Source organism: Myotis daubentonii, chromosome 8 (genome assembly GCF_963259705.1).
Source record: "Myotis daubentonii chromosome 8, mMyoDau2.1, whole genome shotgun sequence".
Taxonomy (NCBI): domain Eukaryota; kingdom Metazoa; phylum Chordata; class Mammalia; order Chiroptera; family Vespertilionidae; genus Myotis; species Myotis daubentonii.
This window is the reverse complement of record NC_081847.1, coordinates 35,243,252-35,263,420: the sequence shown is the minus strand read 5'-3', so window position 1 is coordinate 35,263,420 and position 20,169 is coordinate 35,243,252. Positions and strand designations below refer to the sequence as shown.

The window sequence follows — 20,169 nt, the reverse complement described above, 5'->3', positions numbered from 1 at the left end:
TCTTCTCCCCAGCAGTTTTGGGGGCTCCACGGAGAGACAGGACCCAGGGACTGCATGTAGAGAACTGGCCCCAGTTACGCAAAGAGTTCTCTGGGCTTGGCTGAAAGTTGCAGCTCAAGGGAAGATGTTTAATGCAAGGGGGGATAGGCCTGTACAGCCTGGAGAAGCAATTTGCTCCCCACAATGAAGGGGGTAGGAGGAAGGAGCCGGTAGGTAAGGAAAGAGGGAGGGGGGAAAAGAGGAGGGAGAGACAGGATGGGAGGAAGTGAAGGAGGGGATTAAACAACCCCGCCTGGGCCATCCAGCTGGCTGGAGAGGACTAAGTGTGGCTTTGCCTCGGTTTCCTGAGTGGCTTGAGGCAAGAGAGTCGCCAGGGCAAACAGCTGGCCCACTCAGCCCTCCCAGTGGTCCTGCCTCAGTTCTGGTAGAAGAGTCCACTGGATATCACCACGTAGCCCTGCAAGGCAAAGAAAACCATGAGTCAAGTCAGAGGCCACACAAGGCCCTGTAGGACCCCCAGCTATCCCTTCAGCCTGGCTCTGAGTTCACGCTCTATCACTCTTGCTGTGTGTCTCTGGGCTCAGTTTTCTACTCTGTCACTAACAGCACCCACCTCGAAAATGCTGCTCGGAGGATGCTGTGAGACCATGCGGACAGAGCCCTCAGCATGGGGCCTGCACTTGAAGCATCCATACATGGTCAGCACCATCTCTGCTTTATGATTGGGAGTCCAGACCATTGAGTATCTTCTCCAAACCCAAGTCTCCCAGCAGAGCCAGGCACTCCCCATAGGTCCTCTACTCTCTACCATGCACTGCAGAAATGTCCTGCAGGCCTGCTGATCATTCATTCATTCATTCAGCAAATCTTCACTGAGCCTTTACTGTGAGCCAAGCCCTGTGTCAGGTACTGGGGGACCCAGCAGAGAACAAGCCAGACCAAGTTCTTACCCATCTGTAGCTCTTATGTGGTCCAATATGGTAGCCATTAGCCACATGTGGGTAATTACATTTAAATTAATTAAAATTAAATAAACTGTAAAATTCAGCTCCTCAGTTGTACTGGCCACATTTCAAGTGCCAAAGAGCCACATATGCCCAGTGGCTGATAGTGGCTACTGTGTTGGACAGCGCAGAGTTCCATCCTTGCAGAAAGTTCTATTGAACAGCGCTGGTCTAGGGACCTTTGACCTAAGACCCAGCTAGCTGCCTTGCCCTAGCCAGTTTGGCTCAGTGGATAGAGCGTCGGCTTGTGAACTGAAGGGTCCCAGGTTCGATTCCGGTCAGGGGCACATGCCCGGGTTGTGGGCTTGATCCCCAGTGGGGGACTTGCAGGAGGCAACCGATCCATGATTCTCTCTCATCATGGATATTTCTATCTCACTCTTCCTTCCTCTCTGAAATCAATAAAAATATATACGTATAAAAAGACCCAGCTGCCTGGATTTGTGGGCCAGCACTGACCATGCTTGCTTGGGGAAACCTTGGGGAAATCCCCACTAGTCGCCCTGGCTCTCTGTGCTCCTTCTTAGGGAGGTGGGTCACACAAGTGCCTAGGGATCGTAGTTCTTCAGCAGCAAGCGTATCCTCTCTGGAAACACATCAGTGGGTCTCACTTGGGGAGGAGGGTGGTGAACAACATTCAGATTTGGGGCTTGAGGGACCTTGGCTAAGCTTTCTGTCCTGTGCATGTCTTGCTGAGTGATTTAGGAGGATATTAAATGTTTATGTCCCAGGTGAAGCAGGAAGAAGCTGTGAAATCTCATCCAGGCAGCTGTTTTGATTCAGTTTCACCCTGAGCCCACAATTTCTGATCAAGGAAAGTGATTTTAGAAGGTTCCAAAGTACCTTCTCCCATCCAGCCTGCAGAGGTTTATGTACAAAACCAAAAGGAGCCCCTTTGTCATCCTCCCCAGACACCAAAGGGGCTGTAACCACCCAGCGCACAGAGTCAAGGGACAACTGAAGGCCCCTGATTGTGGCCTGGTATGGTATTTGATGAGGACTAAAGGGTGGGGGAAACCCTCCCATAAGCGTCTCTTGACATCCTGGATTTTCTATCTCATTGCAGCTAAGGATTCTTGGGGTGGTCGTGGCAGAAGCAGGCGGCACCCCCAGGCCTGGCTGACCTTGAGATCCCACTGTTTGCGTTAGCGGGGAGAGAGGGAAAGAGGTGATCCCAGTGTCTCGAAGCCCAGCCTCCCCCCAAAGGCTGAGGAGGCCCCTCTGGTCACACCCACAGCCTCTCACCTTGTGGACAAAGACCTCGGGAGTGACGTAGTGGAGGTTGACCACGTTGGGAAGGGCAACCCCCATGCCCAAGAGAGCTACAGGCAGGAAAAGAGAAACCAAGTTCAGCCGGAAGGCAGTGACAGAGCACTACCTGGAACCAGATCTGTGCTGAAGTCCTTGTGTTTATACCCACTTTACAGAAGGGAAAATGGAGTCTTAGAAAGGGAAGTTGTAGCTAAGATCACACAGCTGCTAAACAGCAGAGCCAAGATGTGTACATAGGCAGCTGGACTCCAGAGGCCACCCTCTTACCCTCTGAGCCTGGGAGGCGGAAAGGGGCCGGATGGAGCCTGGAGTAGGTGTGGACAGGAGGGGTCTAAAGGGACCACAGGGAGGGGAGGGCAGAGCTCACCATTGAGGTGGTCCAGCAGGGGCTTCTCAAACACGTTGCCCAAGAGTGCGTGTATTTGATCCGTCTGTAGCCGCGGAGCCAGGGAAGTGGGGGACCATAGGTCCACCCCAGCAAGGGTCCGGGAGAGATGGACAGGCAGGCCACACATGAACACACAGATGAACACACAGACGGCAGAGGCACGGGGGGAGGGAGGAGGGCAGGGCACCCTTGTCCTGGCTTCAAGCAGAGCCCAGCTACCCCCAGGGCTGGGTCCGCCTTCTGAGCACTAGCACCCAGGAACCGCTAGCCTGAGAGGAGGCTGAGAGACCAGCGCTTGACTGACGGACACTCGCTCCTGGTGTGACCAACAGGTGACTGGCTGCCCTGTTGGTGCTGACTGACAGATGGACCAACCAATAGATAGACTGATGGAGCATATAGACTTGCAGGCCAACGGACAAAGGGATGCATGGTGGCTGCCGGCCCAGCCAGGTCACGTGACTGACGGAGCAGCCAACGCCATCTGGTGCTGGCCTGTCCCATTTACCCATGGCTTCAGTGATTCTTGGGCTGACAGGTCATCGACCACCAGGCGGAGTGACAGGCAGGCCAACTGACTGACCGCACTTAAGAACCAAGGCTGACTGACCGGCTGACCAGCTGACAGACATCATGGGAAAGACTGTCGATGGGTGGACTTCTGACTGACCACTGCCGCCAAGCACCCCAGGAGGAAGCCTGGTTGTGGTGGCACACACAGGTGCATGCGTGCACAAGCACATGTACACATGTACCCCTTTCCCAGGCTCATGGCCTGCCCCCCTCTGGAGACCCCAGCCCCATACTTACGTCAATGAAGCCCACATTGGAGGAGGCTACCGTGAGCTTGACGTCCCTGAAAGGGAAGCAGGAGGGTTAAGGAAGGGGCCTAGTGCCCACCACCCCGGTGCCATGACTGCCACATCCAAGGCTCCGTGATGGGTAGTTGTGAGCCCACACACTGAGGTTGCTGGGCCCAGGAGGCCTCACTTACCCCAACACAGATGTGGTCCCCTGAAGCTTCACCTTGGACACGGAGAGCTGCAGGCTAAGGTTTACTGCCTGGGTGAGTGGGGAGAGCGGGGTCAAAGGGCACAGGGCCAAGTGAGACCTTTCAGCTGGCCGCCAGCGACCCCACCTCCCACCCATGCCCCCACTCATTCAGGTGTTTGTGAGGCACAGGCCAGTGGCGAACAATAACCAAAGCGACCAGATGGAATCCCTTCAGGGAGCAGCGGGTGCCATGAAGGCAGCGTGGTGGCGTGCAGAGGGCTGATGGGGACCATCTTTCTCCGGGTGGTCCCGGAAGGCCACCTAGAGGAAGGCTCCAGCATTTAGGCTGAAACCGGAAAGAAGAGAAGCCAGCCAGAGCAAGAGCCAGGGGAAGAGTATCCTCGGCACAGGGTATGGCCTGTGCCAAGGTCCTGAGGCAGAAATATTCTGGAACATTGAAGGAATAACAAGGAGACCCGTGTGGATAGAGCAGAGCAAATGAGGAGACTGGGGCAGGAAGTGAGGTCTCCCTGACAACCAACGCCCTCCTGGCCAGCCCCACCCAGCCCACCTCACTCACCACATCGAGGGAGAAAAGGGAATGGAAAGCGGAGTTGGAGGCCGAGGCCAGGACCTCCACGAAGGGCTGCAGCCGCAGGGTAGCGTTGTTGGTGTGGAGTGTGGCCACGGGCGTGCCGCCCAGCCGCACCTTGAGCACCACGGGCATGGGCTCAGGGAACTGACGGGCCACCTGGGGAACCAGAGGGGAGAGAGGGAGGAGGCCACCTGGCGGCAAAGGCTGGCTGTGCTCTCCCCTCATCATTCCTCTGAGGCTGGTCAAGCCGTCATTTGTACATTAGTGGTTCACAGAGGGGGGCCATCCAAGGCCCCTTCCCTCAGGGATGCGGGTCTGATGGGACAATAAGCATAAAGAGAGGCATGGCCTGTGCAATCTGAGCCAGGAGGGAGGGAAGCTCGGAAGCCATAGAAGCTCAAGGAGCCTCCAAGACAAGACGAGGGGTTTGGTCCTCCTCCAGGAGCTAATTCCCTAGCTTGGTTTTAAAGATGGATAAGGAAATGGAAGCAGAAAGAAGATTACAAGCAGAGACCGTGCTTGGGCATTTCTCCACAGAGGAGAACACAGCATGGTGTCTGAGCAGGAGGGCCATGCCTGAGATGGAGGGGGTGCCGTTGAACCCCACTTGGGATAGATATGAGCCAGTGGAGATCCCACAGCCTAGAGAGTCCCCCATCCCAATCCTGAGCCTTGACCCCAAAATGATCAGAAATGTTACCAACCTCGGGGATGATCTGGCCCAGCACAGAGGTGTTCAGCAGGTTGTCATCCGACTTCTGAAATCAGTCCCCCACGCGTGACAGCTTTGAGGGTGGCAGCTCCCCAAGCTAGGCCATGTCTTGCCTCCCCTCAACCCTCATTTAAACCTTCTACCAGCCTCCCTCTGGCCCCAAAGCTCCATCCACCTCACCCACCCATGCTTTGGCCTCTGTGGGGTCTCCCCAGGCTGGTCCACAGGGGCACGCCTACCCCACAGGCCCCCGACTGCAGGTTGACCCTCACCAGCTGTCCTGTGATGTCCATGTTGAGGGAACCAGCCTTCTGCAGCAGCAGGAGGGCAGAGTCAAACATGTCCTGGGAGAGGCCCACGGTTGCCATGGCACCATTGGTGCCCACATGCTCTGGCAGCATGAAGGGGGTGGCATCCACGGGCAGGACGATGGGCTTGCCCAGAAGGAAGAGAACCGCCTATGGGGGTGGAGAGGGAAGGAACAGCAGTGGGGCATCAGCAGGAGATGAGATGGCTCCATCACAGAACCTGGGCTCTGAGATGCCACCCATCCCAGGACGCCATGTGTCCTGCTGCACACCTGGAATGCCATTCCAGGCCTTCTCTCCTCAACCCCCCTGCTCTCTTAGGAATCTTCCAGAACACCAAGGACTCCAGAGGCAACAAGCCTCCGGCTCTGGGATGACAAGGAGGCACTTACGTTGATATCCAAGGAAATGTAGTCCTCAGTGATGTTGGGCTTACTGACCATGAAGTAGCGGATCTGGGACTCGGGACCCACAGGCTTCAGGCCTGAATGAAACCAGAATGAAGAAGAACAGATGGCACACTTACCTCATGGATCCGGAAAACTCAGTCACCCGGCTCCCTTGTTTAGCCGGACCCAGGCCAAGGAACAAACGCGGTGGGAAAAGGCCCCTGAGCAAGCAAACTGAAGTTGCCAGGTGCGCACACCCACGATTCGGCCGCTCGCGGCCTGTTGATTCTTAGTGTAGACACAACTCTAACAGTTTTAGTTTCCGCTTCCCAATCAATGGAAGACTAAAGACCCCAAATCAGAAGGAAAGAGACAGGTCGCACGAGGTACAAACACCCCCGCCAACGGCAAGAAGGAGCCACGGAAAAGAAGAGAGTTCACATTTACCAAGGTCCAGGCATCTGACTTACACTCTCTCATTCTGTCCTCACCACAGTCCTGCCAGGTTAGGAGTCCATTTCTCTCTCTCTCTCTCTCTCTCTCTCTCTCTCTCTCTCTCTCTCTCTCACACACACACACACACACACACACACACACACACACACACTTTGCACGCACAAAGTTTGGTGAGTTCAATTGTGTCCAGGATTGTATACCAGGTCCATCCAACTCTGAAGCTACACTCTCTCCCCCTACTCACACTGCCTCCGACAGGCACTCAAAAGGCACAGTACCGGCCCTAGGGTTGTGTTAGATGCAAACCCCTGTCTCAGAGGCAAAGCTAACCAACTGTCAAGTGCAGCTGCCAATAGCCACCAGCTCTGGCTCTCACAGTCAGTGACAGCAGCATGGGAGAAACACCAGAACCCCAGGCAAAGCCATGGGATAGGAGAAAGTGTGCCTCAGATAGGAGCAGCTTCCAAAGAGGCTGGGACGGGGGCGGGGGGGGGGCCAGGGGGGCGAGGGGTGGACAGAGGAAGTCCTGGCTTATGCGCAGGGCTCACCGAGAACCTGTCAACAAGATGCACTCTCTGATCTGTGTGGCGACGGGCAGGCAGGTCATTGCCAGATAGTTCTTAAATGCTGGTAAACATTTAAACTGCTAAAAAGAAACTGAGGGGGAAAAAAAAAAAAAAAAAAAAAAAGAAACTGAGGCTGACCTACTCTCATAGCTTTTAGTTTCAGATTGTAAGATGAGGTCCTGACGGAGCCTTGCTTCAGGCGAACTGTGGCCACCTTTCTAAGGGGACTGTGCTTTGCGGCTACCAGCCCCTGGGACGCCGTCTGAGGGAGTGGGAGGTGTGGGGTGGTGGGGAAGAGACCGGTGACTGGTGGGAGTTGGTAGATACATGGATGTCAGAGGTGTGAGACTCGGTGTCAGGAGCTCCCCAAGGGCAGTGCCTGCTCATTAACAGGCCTCCCCTGTCTCCCTGCTCCCCTCCCAACCAGTGCTCCTGGAACCACCCCCAGGGAGCCACTTACACTAAAAGCCTCATCTCAGGATCTGTTCCCTGGGGGGTGAGCCTAAGACAGGGTCTCCGCTAGTAACTCCTAGTGCTCCCTGGTAATGAGGACCCCTGGGAAAACCAGAGGTGGGACAAGCCCCACGGGAAGGGAAGAGAGGGAGCTGTGACTCTGGACGGTGGCGGCCCCTGAGGGGGAACAGGAGAGGGGCACTTGGGAGCAGAAGAGCTGGAGTTCTGTTGAGCACCTGCTGAGTTGGAGGAGCCTGTGGGACCCCCAGGAGGAATGGAATATAAGGGCCTGAGCCCTGAAAGGGGGAGAGGTAGAGAGTCCAGCAAAGGTGGTGGGAGATGTGGGAGCACAACCAGGGGAGCAGGGGTCTCTGACTCTCCAGACTGGGGAGGAGGCCATTGCAAATTGCATGTACTCCCCTACACACACACGTGCACGCACACATGCACACACACACACACACACACACACACACACACACACGCATACATGCACTAAGCATTCAAAGATATTCTAGAATTTTTGAGACTCCCAGATTCCATCAATAATTGTTCAGTCAGCCTGGCCAGCGTGGCTCAGTGGTTGAGCATCGACCTATGAACCAGGAGGTCACAATTCAATTCCCAGTCAGGGCACGTGCCCAGGTGTGGTCTTGATCCCCTGTGAAGAGCATGCAGGAAGGCAGGTGACCAATGATTCTCTCACATCATTAGTGTTTCTATCTCTTTCTCTCTCCCTTCCTCTATGAAATCAATAAAAATATATTTTAAATAATAATAATAATTACTGTTCAGTCATCCTACAACTGACCTCCTAGCAGTCTACCCTGATCCAGAGGGGGGATCTTGATGGGTGTTAAGGGCCTCAGAGGGTCTCAGGTGTCCCCCTCCGTCTCCCCCTGGACTCCCAGGTCTTACCAATTAAAGTTCCCAGGTGGACATTGAGGCCCTGCACGAGGTTGGAGACGCTCAGACACAGCTGCGACAAGACAGAGGAGCCTGGGTTAGGGCGGCACTCGGGGCTGGAGGAGGCAAGTGGGGAGGATATAGGGTCCCAGTCTGGAAGCCTCTCCAAACTGGACCCCAAGGCTTGGAATCCCTTCCTTCCTCCACCACCAGTGGGCATCTTCGGGCACCTCATGTGAGCACCAGGGAGTCAGAGGGGAAGCTGGGGCCCCTGGGCACCGAGGAAAGAACAGGACTGTAGAGGACAGCAGAGGTGGCCAGAGCAGGGCCTGGGCATTGAGGCAGGGAGCCTGCTGCATAGAGGACCAACTGGTGGAAGGATGCTACCCATGGTGGAGGCAGGCCAGGGAGACCAGTGTTCTGGGCAGAGTGGGCAGCCAGAGAAGCGTATTAAGCTGGGGTCACTGTGATAGAAGGTGGGGCAGAGGAGAGACTGCAAGGCCGGGGGGTGGTCACTGTCTGGTCCAGGCTAGAGCTGGTGAGGCTGGCCAGGCATGGCCAGGAGGCAGAGGAGAGGGCCAGGTCAGGCTGTGCCTCCTTCAGCCCTCGAACCTCAGTTTTCTCATCTGCAAGATGGGGGGATGGCACGCAGAGGGTTATTTTAGTCTCTGCTCCTGCCTCTTAAAGGAGGTGGGGATGCGGTAGGAAGGGGCAGAGATGGAGAACCGGCTCCTGTCAGCAGTGGGCCCAAGTCAGCCACAGGCAGCTCATGACGAGAGCTAAAACAGTAACAGTGGCAGCATCACTCACACCGCCCAGGCTGTCCCGACTTCTCCATGGAAGTTAATGCACTTAACCCCACAGCCAGCCCACCTCTGCATTGGAGATGTAGAATCGGGGGCAGAGGGAGGTTAGGCAACTTGCCCAAGGATCGCAGCTGAGGGGAAGGGGAATTCGAACCTAGGCCACATCTGGCTCCAGGGCCCATGCCCTTGTCCGTTCTCATTTTCACGGCCACATGGCCCTCAGAGCATCATCCCCATACCACCCTCTTGCATGAGATTGGGGCTGGCCCAAGAGAATGAGCCTCCTTCCCTGCCACCCTCAAACCGCCCTTGTTTGGGCTTCCCCATCACTGCCCTTGGCGCCGCTTTCCTGCTCTCATGGGGAAAGTTGGGGAGCCCCCTCAGGGCCTTCGAAAAGAAAAAAAAGCCGCAACCACCACAATCCTCTCTGTGCCTGCATCCCCCCCTGTGCCTGCATCCCCCCTGTGCCTGCATCCCCCCTGTGCCTGCATCCCCCCCTGTGCCTGCATCCCCCCCTGTGCCTGCATCCCCCCCTGTGCCTGCATCCCCCCTGTGCCTGCAACCCCCCTGTGCCTGCAACCCCCCTGTGCCTGCAACCCCCCCTGTGCCTGCAACCCCCCTGTGCCTGCATCCCCCCCTGTGCCTGCATCCCCCCCTGTGCCTGCATCCCCCTGTGCCTACATCCCCCCTGTGCCTGCATCCCCCCCTGTGCCTGCATCCCCCCTGTGCCTGCAATCCCCCCTGTGCCTGCAATCCCCCCTGTGCCTGCATCCCCCCTGTGCCTACATCCCCACTGTGCCTGCATCCCCCCTGTGCCTGCATCCCCCCCTGTGCCTGCATCCCCCTGTGCCTACATCCCCCCTGTGCCTACATCCCCCCTGTGCCTGCATCCCCCCCTGTGCCTGCATCCCCCCTGTGCCTGCATCCCCCCCCTGTGCCTGCATCCCCCCCTGTGCCTGCATCCCCCCTGTGCCTGCAACCCCCCTGTGCCTGCAACCCCCCCTGTGCCTGCATCCCCCCTGTGCCTGCATCCCCCCTGTGCCTGCATCCCCCCCTGTGCCTGCATCCCCCCCTGTGCCTGCATCCCCCCTGTGCCTGCATCCCCCTGTGCCTACATCCCCCCTGTGCCTGCATCCCCCCCTGTGCCTGCATCCCCCCTGTGCCTGCATCCCCCTGTGCCTACATCCCCCCTGTGCCTGCATCCCCCCCTGTGCCTGCATCCCCCCTGTGCCTGCAACCCCCCTGTGCCTGCATCCCCCCTGTGCCTGCATCCCCCCTGTGCCTGCAACCCCCCTGTGCCTGCATCCCCCCCTGTGCCTGCAACCCCCCCTGTGCCTGCATCCCCCCCTGTGCCTGCATCCCCCCTGTGCCTGCATCCCCCCCTGTGCCTGCATCCCCCCTGTGCCTGCATCCCCCCCCTGTGCCTGCAACCCCCCTGTGCCTGCATCCCCCCCTGTGCCTGCATCCCCCCCTGTGCCTGCATCCCCCCTGTGCCTGCATCCCCCCCTGTGCCTGCATCCCCCCCTGTGCCTGCATCCCCCCCCTGTGCCTGCAACCCCCTGTGCCTGCATCCCCCCTGTGCCTGCATCCCCCCCTGTGCCTGCATCCCCCCTGTGCCTGCATCCCCCCCCTGTGCCTGCATCCCCCCTGTGCCTGCATCCCCCTGTGCCTACATCCCCCCTGTGCCTGCATCCCCCCCCTGTGCCTGCATCCCCCCCTGTGCCTGCATCCCCCCTGTGCCTGCAACCCCCCTGTGCCTGCAACCCCCCCTGTGCCTGCATCCCCCCTGTGCCTGCAACCCCCCTGTGCCTGCAACCCCCCCTGTGCCTGCATCCCCCCTGTGCCTGCATCCCCCTGTGCCTACATCCCCCCTGTGCCTGCATCCCCCCCTGTGCCTGCATCCCCCCTGTGCCTGCAACCCCCCTGTGCCTGCATCCCCCCTGTGCCTGCAACCCCCCCTGTGCCTGCATCCCCCCCTGTGCCTGCATCCCCCCTGTGCCTGCATCCCCCCCTGTGCCTGCATCCCCCCTGTGCCTGCATCCCCCCTGTGCCTGCATCCCCCCTGTGCCTGCATCCCCCCTGTGCCTGCATCCCCCCCTGTGCCTGCAACCCCCCTGTGCCTGCATCCCCCCCCTGTGCCTGCATCCCCCCTGTGCCTGCATCCCCCCTGTGCCTGCATCCCCCCCTGTGCCTGCATCCCCCCCTGTGCCTGCATCCCCCCTGTGCCTGCATCCCCCCTGTGCCTGCAACCCCCCCTGTGCCTGCATCCCCCCTGTGCCTGCATCCCCCTGTGCCTGCATCCCCCCTGTGCCTGCATCCCCCCCTGTGCCTGCATCCCCCCTGTGCCTGCAACCCCCCTGTGCCTGCATCCCCCCTGTGCCTGCATCCCCCCTGTGCCTGCAACCCCCCCTGTGCCTGCATCCCCCCTGTGCCTGCATCCCCCTGTGCCTGCATCCCCCCTGTGCCTGCATCCCCCCCTGTGCCTGCATCCCCCCTGTGCCTGCAACCCCCCTGTGCCTGCATCCCCCCCTGTGCCTGCAACCCCCCCTGTGCCTGCATCCCCCCCTGTGCCTGCATCCCCCCTGTGCCTGCATCCCCCCCTGTGCCTGCATCCCCCCTGTGCCTGCATCCCCCCCCTGTGCCTGCAACCCCCCTGTGCCTGCATCCCCCCCTGTGCCTGCATCCCCCCTGTGCCTGCATCCCCCCTGTGCCTGCATCCCCCCCTGTGCCTGCATCCCCCCCTGTGCCTGCATCCCCCCTGTGCCTGCATCCCCCCCCTGTGCCTGCAACCCCCCTGTGCCTGCATCCCCCCCTGTGCCTGCAACCCCCCCTGTGCCTGCATCCCCCCTGTGCCTGCATCCCCCCTGTGCCTGCATCCCCCTGTGCCTGCATCCCCCCTGTGCCTGCATCCCCCCCTGTGCCTGCATCCCCCCTGTGCCTGCATCCCCCCCCTGTGCCTGCAACCCCCCTGTGCCTGCATCCCCCCCTGTGCCTGCAACCCCCCCTGTGCCTGCATCCCCCCTGTGCCTGCATCCCCCCTGTGCCTGCATCCCCCTGTGCCTGCATCCCCCCTGTGCCTGCATCCCCCCTGTGCCTGCATCCCCCCTGTGCCTGCATCCCCACTGTGCCTGCAATGCCCCTGCATTCACGCCCGCTGAGGACAGTGATGCTTTCCTTCCCCAGAGACCCAGCAGGAGTGTTTACCTTGTTGTACAGGACGGCTCTGATGTGTTTCTGCACCCGGACCAGCAGCTCAGGGGGCGCACTAAGGAAGAGACAAGGACAGGGTGCGCTTGGGGCTGTCTCTTTTGGCAAAGCCACAGTCTGGGAGCGGCATCTCTCCCTCGGTCAGGGGCCAGTGATCCCCATTCCACACCTGCCATGGGCTGGACACGGTGCTGGCACAGTTGCCCCTATAGATGAGGAAACTGAGCCTCAAAGAAGAGGTCATTGGTCTCAAGGTTTGGACGTGGCTCAAGGCTTGAGACGTGAAAATGAGGCTAGGCTTCGGGGAGACAGACAGGGTGTTGGGAAAGCTGGGCCCGCCATGTCCGTGGCCACTTGGAGCCCAGTGAAGCGGGGTGCTCCCCGCTTGGGCTCCAGGTCTCTGTCAGAAAGTTCCTCCCTGGCTCTGGGCCCGTCCCCTCTGAACAATGAGTGGTGGGTCTAAGTCCATGGCCGGCAAACTGCGGCTCACGAGCCACATGCGGCTCTTTGGCCCCTTGAGTGTGGCTCTTCCTAAGCCTTAGGAGTACCCTAATTAAGTTAATACCAATGTACCTACCTTTATAGTTTAAGTTTAAAAAATTTGGCTCTCAAAATACATTTCAGTCATTGTACTGTTGATATTTGGCTCTGTTGACTAATGAGTTTGCCGACCACTGGTCTAAGTTGATGCATCTCCACAGGGATTCCTAGGAAACCTGCTGAAATGTTGCTCCGAGCTGCCGCCCAAACTCACTCAAGTGCCCCTGGGGGAGGTGGGAGAATGGCATCTGCGCTTTTGATGCCATCCACCTCGGGGATTCCATTCTGTGAACAGCCACCACGCGCGAGGACTGTGAAGGGATGTGAGTCCCACGTGATGCCCATGGGACACAAGCAGGAATGAATTTATACCCAACTCTTCTCTGGGAAAAAGTCCCGTCTGAAGTGCTCACCGGCCTCAGTGAGCCCTGCGCACGTGTGGGAAGGGGGCGATGTAATGCAGCGGGTTCACAAGCAGTGGGTTAGTCAGCCTGTGGGGGGTTGAACTCCACCATTTGCCAGCTGTGTGACCTGAGGCAAGTCACTTAACTGCTCTGCGCCTCAGCTTGTCATTCTGTAAAATGAGGGCAGTGCTGGCGCGCTCCTGGTGGGATTACTGTGAGACAGAAAGGGCCGGACCGGACCCGGCACACAGCAGGCGCTCTGGCGGCGGGAGCTGCTGCGAGCTTTCGATGAGGACATGAGCGGGCCACCTGACACAGGGAGAGCTTGGCAGGAGCCCGCCCCCCTGAGCCTCAGGCTCCCCATCTCTGCAGGGAGGGGCAGCCCTCTGAAATCCCCAAAAGAGGCATCAGCCCAGAATCCTTTCAAATATAGTATGTTTGTGTGCATTGTCGCACGGTGCAGGCTGGGAGGCGGAGGGGACACGGCAGGGGCTGCATGCTCACTGTGTGACCTTGGGTGCATACTCACTGTCCTTCCCCCTCTCTGAGGCTCAGCGTGCTCAGCCATGAAACAGGTGTGATACTGGAGATCTAGGCCCGTTGTGGCGATTGGATGAGGGCGTGAGCAGGAAGCTCAAGAATGACCGCAGCCCGGGCACCCACCTGTGACCGCCGTCTAACACGATGGCTTTGTTGAAGAGTGAGAAGCAGGAGGAGATGCTGACCACGGGCGTCCCGATGGAGCCCTGGTCCACACGGGCATCCGCCTGCAGCACCGCGGGCAGGATCAGCTCCAGGGGCTCTGGGACTCTACGGAGATGCCATTCTTGAGCCCCAGCAGCACCGCCCAGCAGAGCCCACGCTGACCAATGCGAGATCCTGTAAACCCACAGCCCAAGCCTGCCCCCAACTTGAAACAGGCAGGACCCTCAGCACAAAATGATCCCACGGGAGTGCCCCAAACTCCACTCAGGGCCACAGACGTTACTCAGGGTCACGCCTATACCTAGTGGGTAGGTATGAACTCTGGCTCCCCATACCCCCTCACCACAAGACCCGGGGCCAGTCATTCCCCACGCTGAGCCTCAGCTTCCTCTTCTGCAAAGTGGGCATAAGATTGGGGCACCGATCTCACAGGGTTTTCCATGAGGTAGTCATATGAAAACACCCTGCCTGCAGCCTGGCCCTCAGTAAGCCTAATAAAAGGGTAGTGTCAGGACAGAGGCGTTAAAATAAGAGATCTCTCTGAAGGCCCAGCTCCTAGTTTGAAACTTACTAGTAAATTATTTCTGATGCACAGAAATAATTCTCATAGTTAAGTTTATTGAGCACCTATTATGTGCCTTGCACTGTGAAAGGGGGGCATAATTTTCATTACAGCAATGAATCCCTTCGCTTCAACCCTCATAGTCTTGCTGCGAAGATTCATCCCATTTTACAGAGGAGAAAACTGAGGGCTGGAAAAGTGAAATGACTCTGATTATCCCCCCCCCCCACAACAAGGAGACTCACTCACCGAAAGACCTTGATAGTAAAATTGGCTGCTGCGAACAACCGTACCCCAACACCATCAACGAATTTCAGCTGAAGGCGGAGCACCTGGACATTCAGAATCTGGACCCTGCAGGGTAGGAGTGGAGGTGACAAGGCAGCTCCCATGAAACCATGGAATCGACTCTGGGGTGGGTACTCTGAGCCAGACCCATATCCACACTGTCGACGTTATAAAGAACGCTTTCGGAAACACGGGATGAGGAATAGGCAGTGAGTTCTCTGTCTTAGGGGCATGCGAGCCATGCATGGGCAACCAGTTTGTAAGAAAAAGACGCAGAGAGCACCCTAGCACTGGACGGGAATGGGGTGAGATGATTTCTCAGGTCTTGGAGGGATTTTAGTGTCTGACTGAGGTCTGGAAAGCTGGGAAGGTGGGGGAAGAAAGACTTCAAGATCCACAGAAGGCAGAAATCCCCCCTATACCATTCTAGCCAACAACTTGGGCTTGGAGCCCTCCCACCATGGAAAACTCACTCCCTTCAAAGCTGTCTGTTCTGATTGCTAAGCACTTTTCAAGTAGCCTATAATTTCTCTCTTTTTTTTTCTAAATGAAAGTCATATTTTCCCTGCATAGTAGTGAGGGGCAGGTGATTCAGACACTACAAATGGTATAAATTTTAAAAGTCACATCCAAACTCCACCCTCAAAACCCTCACTCTTAGCACTTGGGTAACATGCCTCCATCCTTAGGCCACAGGCTGACCTAGAACCTGCTCTTTTCACTTGACAACCGCCTGGGATGTGTTCCCACATCTACAAACAACAACCCTCAGCATTATATCTAAACTAGAGGCCTGATGCACGGAATTAGAGCAAGAGTCGGCCTTGCAGGCGGCTGCCTCGGTCCTCCCTCACAGCTGCGGGTGGCGGCCTGGATCCCGCCCTTGCAGCCGCTGCAGCCATGGCTTCGTCCCGGCTAATTAGCATATTACACTTTTATTATTATAGATGGCAGTGCGCTGTCTGTGGTGTGGCCAGAATGCACATCATTTAGGAATCTTGATTTGGGGTATTGATGTCGTGCCCAGTTCTCCACCATTACCAACCAGCCGCGGGGCCTCAAACTGGGGGTCTCTCCAGCTGCTCTTTTACCCACCCAGTGTTTTAAAGTTTTAAAATGTTTAACTAGTTGCCATCATTCAAAAATTGATAGATTTTATAACTTCTCTCGGGAATCCAAAGATCTGGCAAGAGTGAGCCTGTGCACCCACGTGGATGGGGTCGGCTGGCCCAGCCCCTCCCTGTGGCTGTCAGTGAGTCTCTGTGCACTACCAAGGGGTGTGGAGGGAAAGTAGACTCAGGCTTGTGCCCTAAATTCCATGTCTAGCTTTTGGAGGAAGGGACCAAGGGTGCTGCCAGCCCTGGGGACCCAGTCTTGGCCCCTAGGGGCAGACATCTACCAATTCAGAGGCACGAGTCCCCTGTGTCCATCTTGGGCCCATCTCCTAAGTCCTCCTGTGACCACTCATCTCGTGGGTGGGAGTGTCTAGCCTGGTGAGGGAAGCACTCCCTGTACACTGGGGGGCTGGAGCCATCGTCCCAGTGGTGAGAGGACGGCAGCACTCACCTGGTGGGCCGAAGCACCTCTCCACTCCGGTCCAGGAAATGCGGGACAGTGACCTGCATGGCCCGCTGGAGAGGGGCTTTTCCTGATTCAGACACTGTGGGGCCAGAGCAGGGCGAGGTTAGGCTGCTCTCCGGAGCCCCCGGGGAGACCACACCACCCGCCATCTGCCCCGGGGCCTGAGCGGAGAGGCCTCAGAGACCGGAAGGGGAGGGCTTGTCACGGGGCAGATGGAGGCCAGCTCACTCCCCATGAGCCTCCTCGGGTCACTGCTCACACCAGGCCCCAAAGGCATGCCTTTCCCCTCTCTCTGTCTCTCCGAATCCCACTTGTTCGACGCCGCTCCCCAGAAACAATAACATCCTTGGCCCTTTTCCAAGACTCTGATGGGGTCCCACCTCCTCTGGAGCCCCGACAAAGGGGCCTCCCAATCAAACAGGGGCGGGGCGGTCTGGGGGCTGGGGGCTGAGAACTCTGGAGTCCCACCAGTTCTGGGTGCAAGTCTCAGCTCCGCTCCTGTCTGTGTGGCTGCTCTGTGCCTCCGTTTCCTTGCCTGTAAGTTTGCAGTGATGATAATGGCACCCGTCACTTAGGGTCCTTGTGACGGCTCAGCACACAATTCATGTTAGCTCTCCCCGTTGCTGTGCATGTTTTGGGATAACAGTGGCTGCCATTCTATATGCCTCCTTTGTGCCAGGCTGTTCCTCACAGCTCTATGCCATAGGTACTGTATTATGCCCAGTTTACCAAGAGTTGAGGACACCTGGCAAGGAGAAGTCAGACCGGGGCCAAAACACCTGGCGCCCCAGGCCCTGGGTTTCCTCACACACCTGTACTGCTGGGCCAAGGGAGGTGCTGACTAAATGGGAGTGGAATTAAAAGACGGGGGTGGTGCTGCGCGAGAGCACCATCAAATGAAGGGTTGAGAGGCCCGAACCCCGCTCAGACTCACTGTGGGACCTGGGGGAGTCCCGGGACCTCTCTGGGCCTCAGTTTCCCCAGACCCAAGCACAAAGGCAGTGGTCTCTAGGTCCCCAGTGCCCTGCTCTCCAGCCTGACCCTCTGTGGCTGAGCCGAGGCTCACACCAGGCCTCTGGACTGCCTCTACAATGCATTCTTGCCCTCTAGGCTTTCGGAAGGAGATGGAGGACACTGCTAAGAAGCCACCCAGCCTGGCGGTGGAAAGAGGTGCGTAGGGCATGGGCCTCCTGCCAGATTTCCGCCCAGAACAAACACGGGCAGGTGCACCTGGAGGCTCTCCAGACAAAGGAGGCTCACATGGGCGAGGTGGGGAGAAGGTGCCGGCGGAGGGCACTGGCCTCGTGTCCCTGCCCGAAGGCATCCGTGCCTGGGACCGCATGCCAGTCACACCGTAACACGGATCACTGACCCCTTTCATCACCTGTCCATCTGCCCAGATACAAGGTGCTGAAAGGCTGTGTAAGCGTCAGGGGACCCTGCTGCCTCCCTGAGCCACTGCCTCACTGCTTCGTGGCCTGGGCCACTGACCGTCCTTTCTACTCTCTGCCCCGAGTCCCTCACGCTGTAGTCTGGCCTCAGGAGAAACAGCTTCTGATTTCTCACCCCTAACCCAGCTTCAAGACCTCGAAAGCCTCCCTGGGCAGCTGGGGGACAGCTTTTGTCCCTCCCTGCACCTAGGTTTCCTCATTGTGCCTTCCCCAGGGGATGGGGTGGGGTCGTAGGACAGAGGCCTGGGTTGGACCAGGCGAGGGGATAGTTCTTCTCACTGTGAGCCCAGCAGGGATCTAACTCCAGAACGCTCCCCCAGTGCCACGCTAGACATGCCTTCCCCGGCACGCATGTACACACGGACACCCCCATGCACACATGGCCACACACACCTCCGTGCACCAGGGCATTTGCACACACGCCCATGGTTAGGCACCCACCCGACACTCGAGTACACATGAGGATACATCTCCATGAATTTTCAAACTTACACACAGACACACACACAGGCAAAAGTTGCCAAACTGACCCATGCCTACCCCACTTAGGCCCGCGAGCACAATCATGCGGGCACACTGGCGTATGGGGCACGACATACGCCCCACTCACGCATTCACGTAATATTTGTTGAGAAGCACTGTGTCAGAAACGGTCTGGGACCCAGGGGCACAGTGACAGGTAAGATCCGGGTCCTCGGGGGCCTTTGAGTTCATAGGAACACGCACACACTTAGAATGGCACATACATGCTGACATGGACTCACTCGCACATGCTCGTGACAGACACGCGTGGGGCAGCACGGCGGCGCCCCTCTTACCGTAGCTCAGCATCGCCTTGTTGAGTCTGACCACGGTGCTCGGCATGGAGGCGCCGACCACGGGCAACAGCAGCGCCAGCAGCAGGCCCAGCCTGCGTGTCCGAGCCATGGCGGTCCGTGTCCTGGTCGCTGCCCCCCAAAAATCTGTGGGCTGGGGTGGGGACAAGCATCAGGGAGCTCGTCCAGATCCCACTCCCAGCCAGAGGTCAAAAGCCCTGAATGGCGATCCCGGCCCTACCCCAGGCCGCACACACAGGTTTGCATCTCGGCGTTGGAAGAATCGCCTTCCCCAGCCTGCTTTGTCAGCAACCACGAGGGATCTGGGTGGGAAACGGCCCCTAGGCCCAGAGAAGACATGGCCTTGCCTACAGCCACACAGAAAACGGGGACCCACGCCATGCCAAGGAGGATGGTGAGACTCACAGATGGGGAGACTGAAGCTCGGCCCGCCACCCTGGGGCCCAGGGCTGTGTCACCTGATGCCGGGAGTCAGCCCTGTGTGACAGCCCATTCTGGGGCCCAGCTGTCCAAACCCAGCCAGGGGAGGGCCTGGGGTGGCTCCTGTCCCCATCTTGTTCTGTGTCAAGTAAGGAATGTCCAGAAAGTGGGCCTCTTCACCCCCCCGCCGCTTGCCCCTCCCAACCCCAGCCCAGCCAAGTGGCAGATCTGTGTCCAATTCAGGGAGAGGAAGCTAGGTGGGAATGAGGGGCCACTGGTCAGCTGGGATGAGTCCCAGTGGGGAGCACTTCCCCAGAGTCCCACAGCAACAGCAGGATGGGCCCTTCTGCAGAAGGCGGCTGAAAGTAGTGTCCCCACCGAACAGATGGAGAAGTTGAGGTTCCTCCTTGGAAGAGTGCCAGCCCCTCCTGAGTCCTACCTCAGGCAGTTCCTGGGACAGGTGGACTGCCAGCCCCAGACAAGCCCTCAACTGCCCAGGCAGGTATGGGAGCTGCTTTATAGGCTCCCTGGTATGCAGGGCCTCCTGGGAAGGGATGTGGGGAGGGACAGGTTTGCTTGTGGTTGCAAGTGTTTTCCCTGCAAACATGGCCTGTGCCAAAGTGTCTTATCCCACATGGGCAGTGGGGCTGCCACGTCGCTGCCCCGGATGCCAACCACTGCAAGACCCTGGGTTGGGCAGCTGTGGGGCTTTGAATGGCACGAGATCTCTGGAAGGAGGTCTGCTCCCAGTTGGGTCCTCTCATCACTCCAGCCAGGCCCAGCCAGGCCCAGGAAGGAGAGAATGCTCAAGGTCAGGGGATGGCTGCAGTAACCTCTCAGGCCCGTGCCTCCAAACTGGCCCAGAAACATGACCCTTTTAGGGGGAGCAGGAGGCTACCTGAGCCCTGATCCTCATCAGGCACTGAGCCCTAACTCAGAAGACAACAGACGAGAGGGTGTGGATGATCCAGTCCCCACTATTTAACATCCCAAACTCTCTCCAAATGCAATTATTGGTCATAATTACTAGCATCAGAGGGAAGAGTGTTTGTGTGTGAGTGTAAACATGGAATGGGCATGTTGACACACTGGTTTATGGTGTTACATGCCTGTTTACATGAACCTACATGGGTGCAGGTATGGAAAGTTATGTGTACCGTATGTATATGTGGGCTTTGTATACTGAGTATGTCTGTGGGTCTGTGTGTACATGGTATTAGTGCATGTGTGTATGTGTACATATGTATAGCAGACTGTTGCATGGTATTGGGAATGTATGTGTGTTTGTGTGTATACATGCATGTGGACATAGGAGGTGATGGCATGA

The 20,169-nt window shown here is 58.0% G+C and overlaps 1 protein-coding gene across 1 annotated transcript; it reads right to left on the bottom strand.

Moving 5' to 3' along the window:
* Positions 1–282: 282 nt before the first annotated feature.
* Positions 283–19,322, bottom strand: BPIFB2 (BPI fold containing family B member 2). The gene is made up of 16 exons (XM_059707571.1): positions 19,282–19,322; positions 18,405–18,555; positions 16,121–16,214; positions 14,516–14,620; positions 13,663–13,809; positions 12,053–12,113; positions 8,055–8,115; positions 5,665–5,756; positions 5,237–5,422; positions 4,957–5,010; positions 4,238–4,408; positions 3,659–3,726; positions 3,475–3,520; positions 2,644–2,707; positions 2,250–2,326; positions 283–457 (listed from the first exon to the last, which is right to left on the bottom strand). Exons 2-16 carry the CDS (start codon positions 18,511–18,513, stop codon positions 416–418), a joined length of 1,377 nt encoding a protein of 458 aa, XP_059563554.1. The 5' UTR covers positions 18,514–18,555; positions 19,282–19,322; the 3' UTR covers positions 283–415.
* Positions 19,323–20,169: the final 847 nt, after the last annotated feature.

What these genes read in the sequence shown, in the direction of transcription:
- BPIFB2 (XM_059707571.1), bottom strand. Translation starts at nt 18,513, where the DNA reads ATGGCTCGGACACGCAGGCTGGGCCTGCTGCTGGCGCTGCTGTTGCCC. An exon ending in CAAGGCGATGCTGAGCTACG is followed by an intron (nt 16,215 to 18,404) that starts GTAAGAGGGGCG and finishes CTGGCCCCACAG; the next exon opens with TGTCTGAATCAGGAAAAGCC. An exon ending in GGGACCACATCTGTGTTGGG is followed by an intron (nt 3,521 to 3,658) that starts GTAAGTGAGGCC and finishes CTTCCCTTTCAG; the next exon opens with GGACGTCAAGCTCACGGTAG.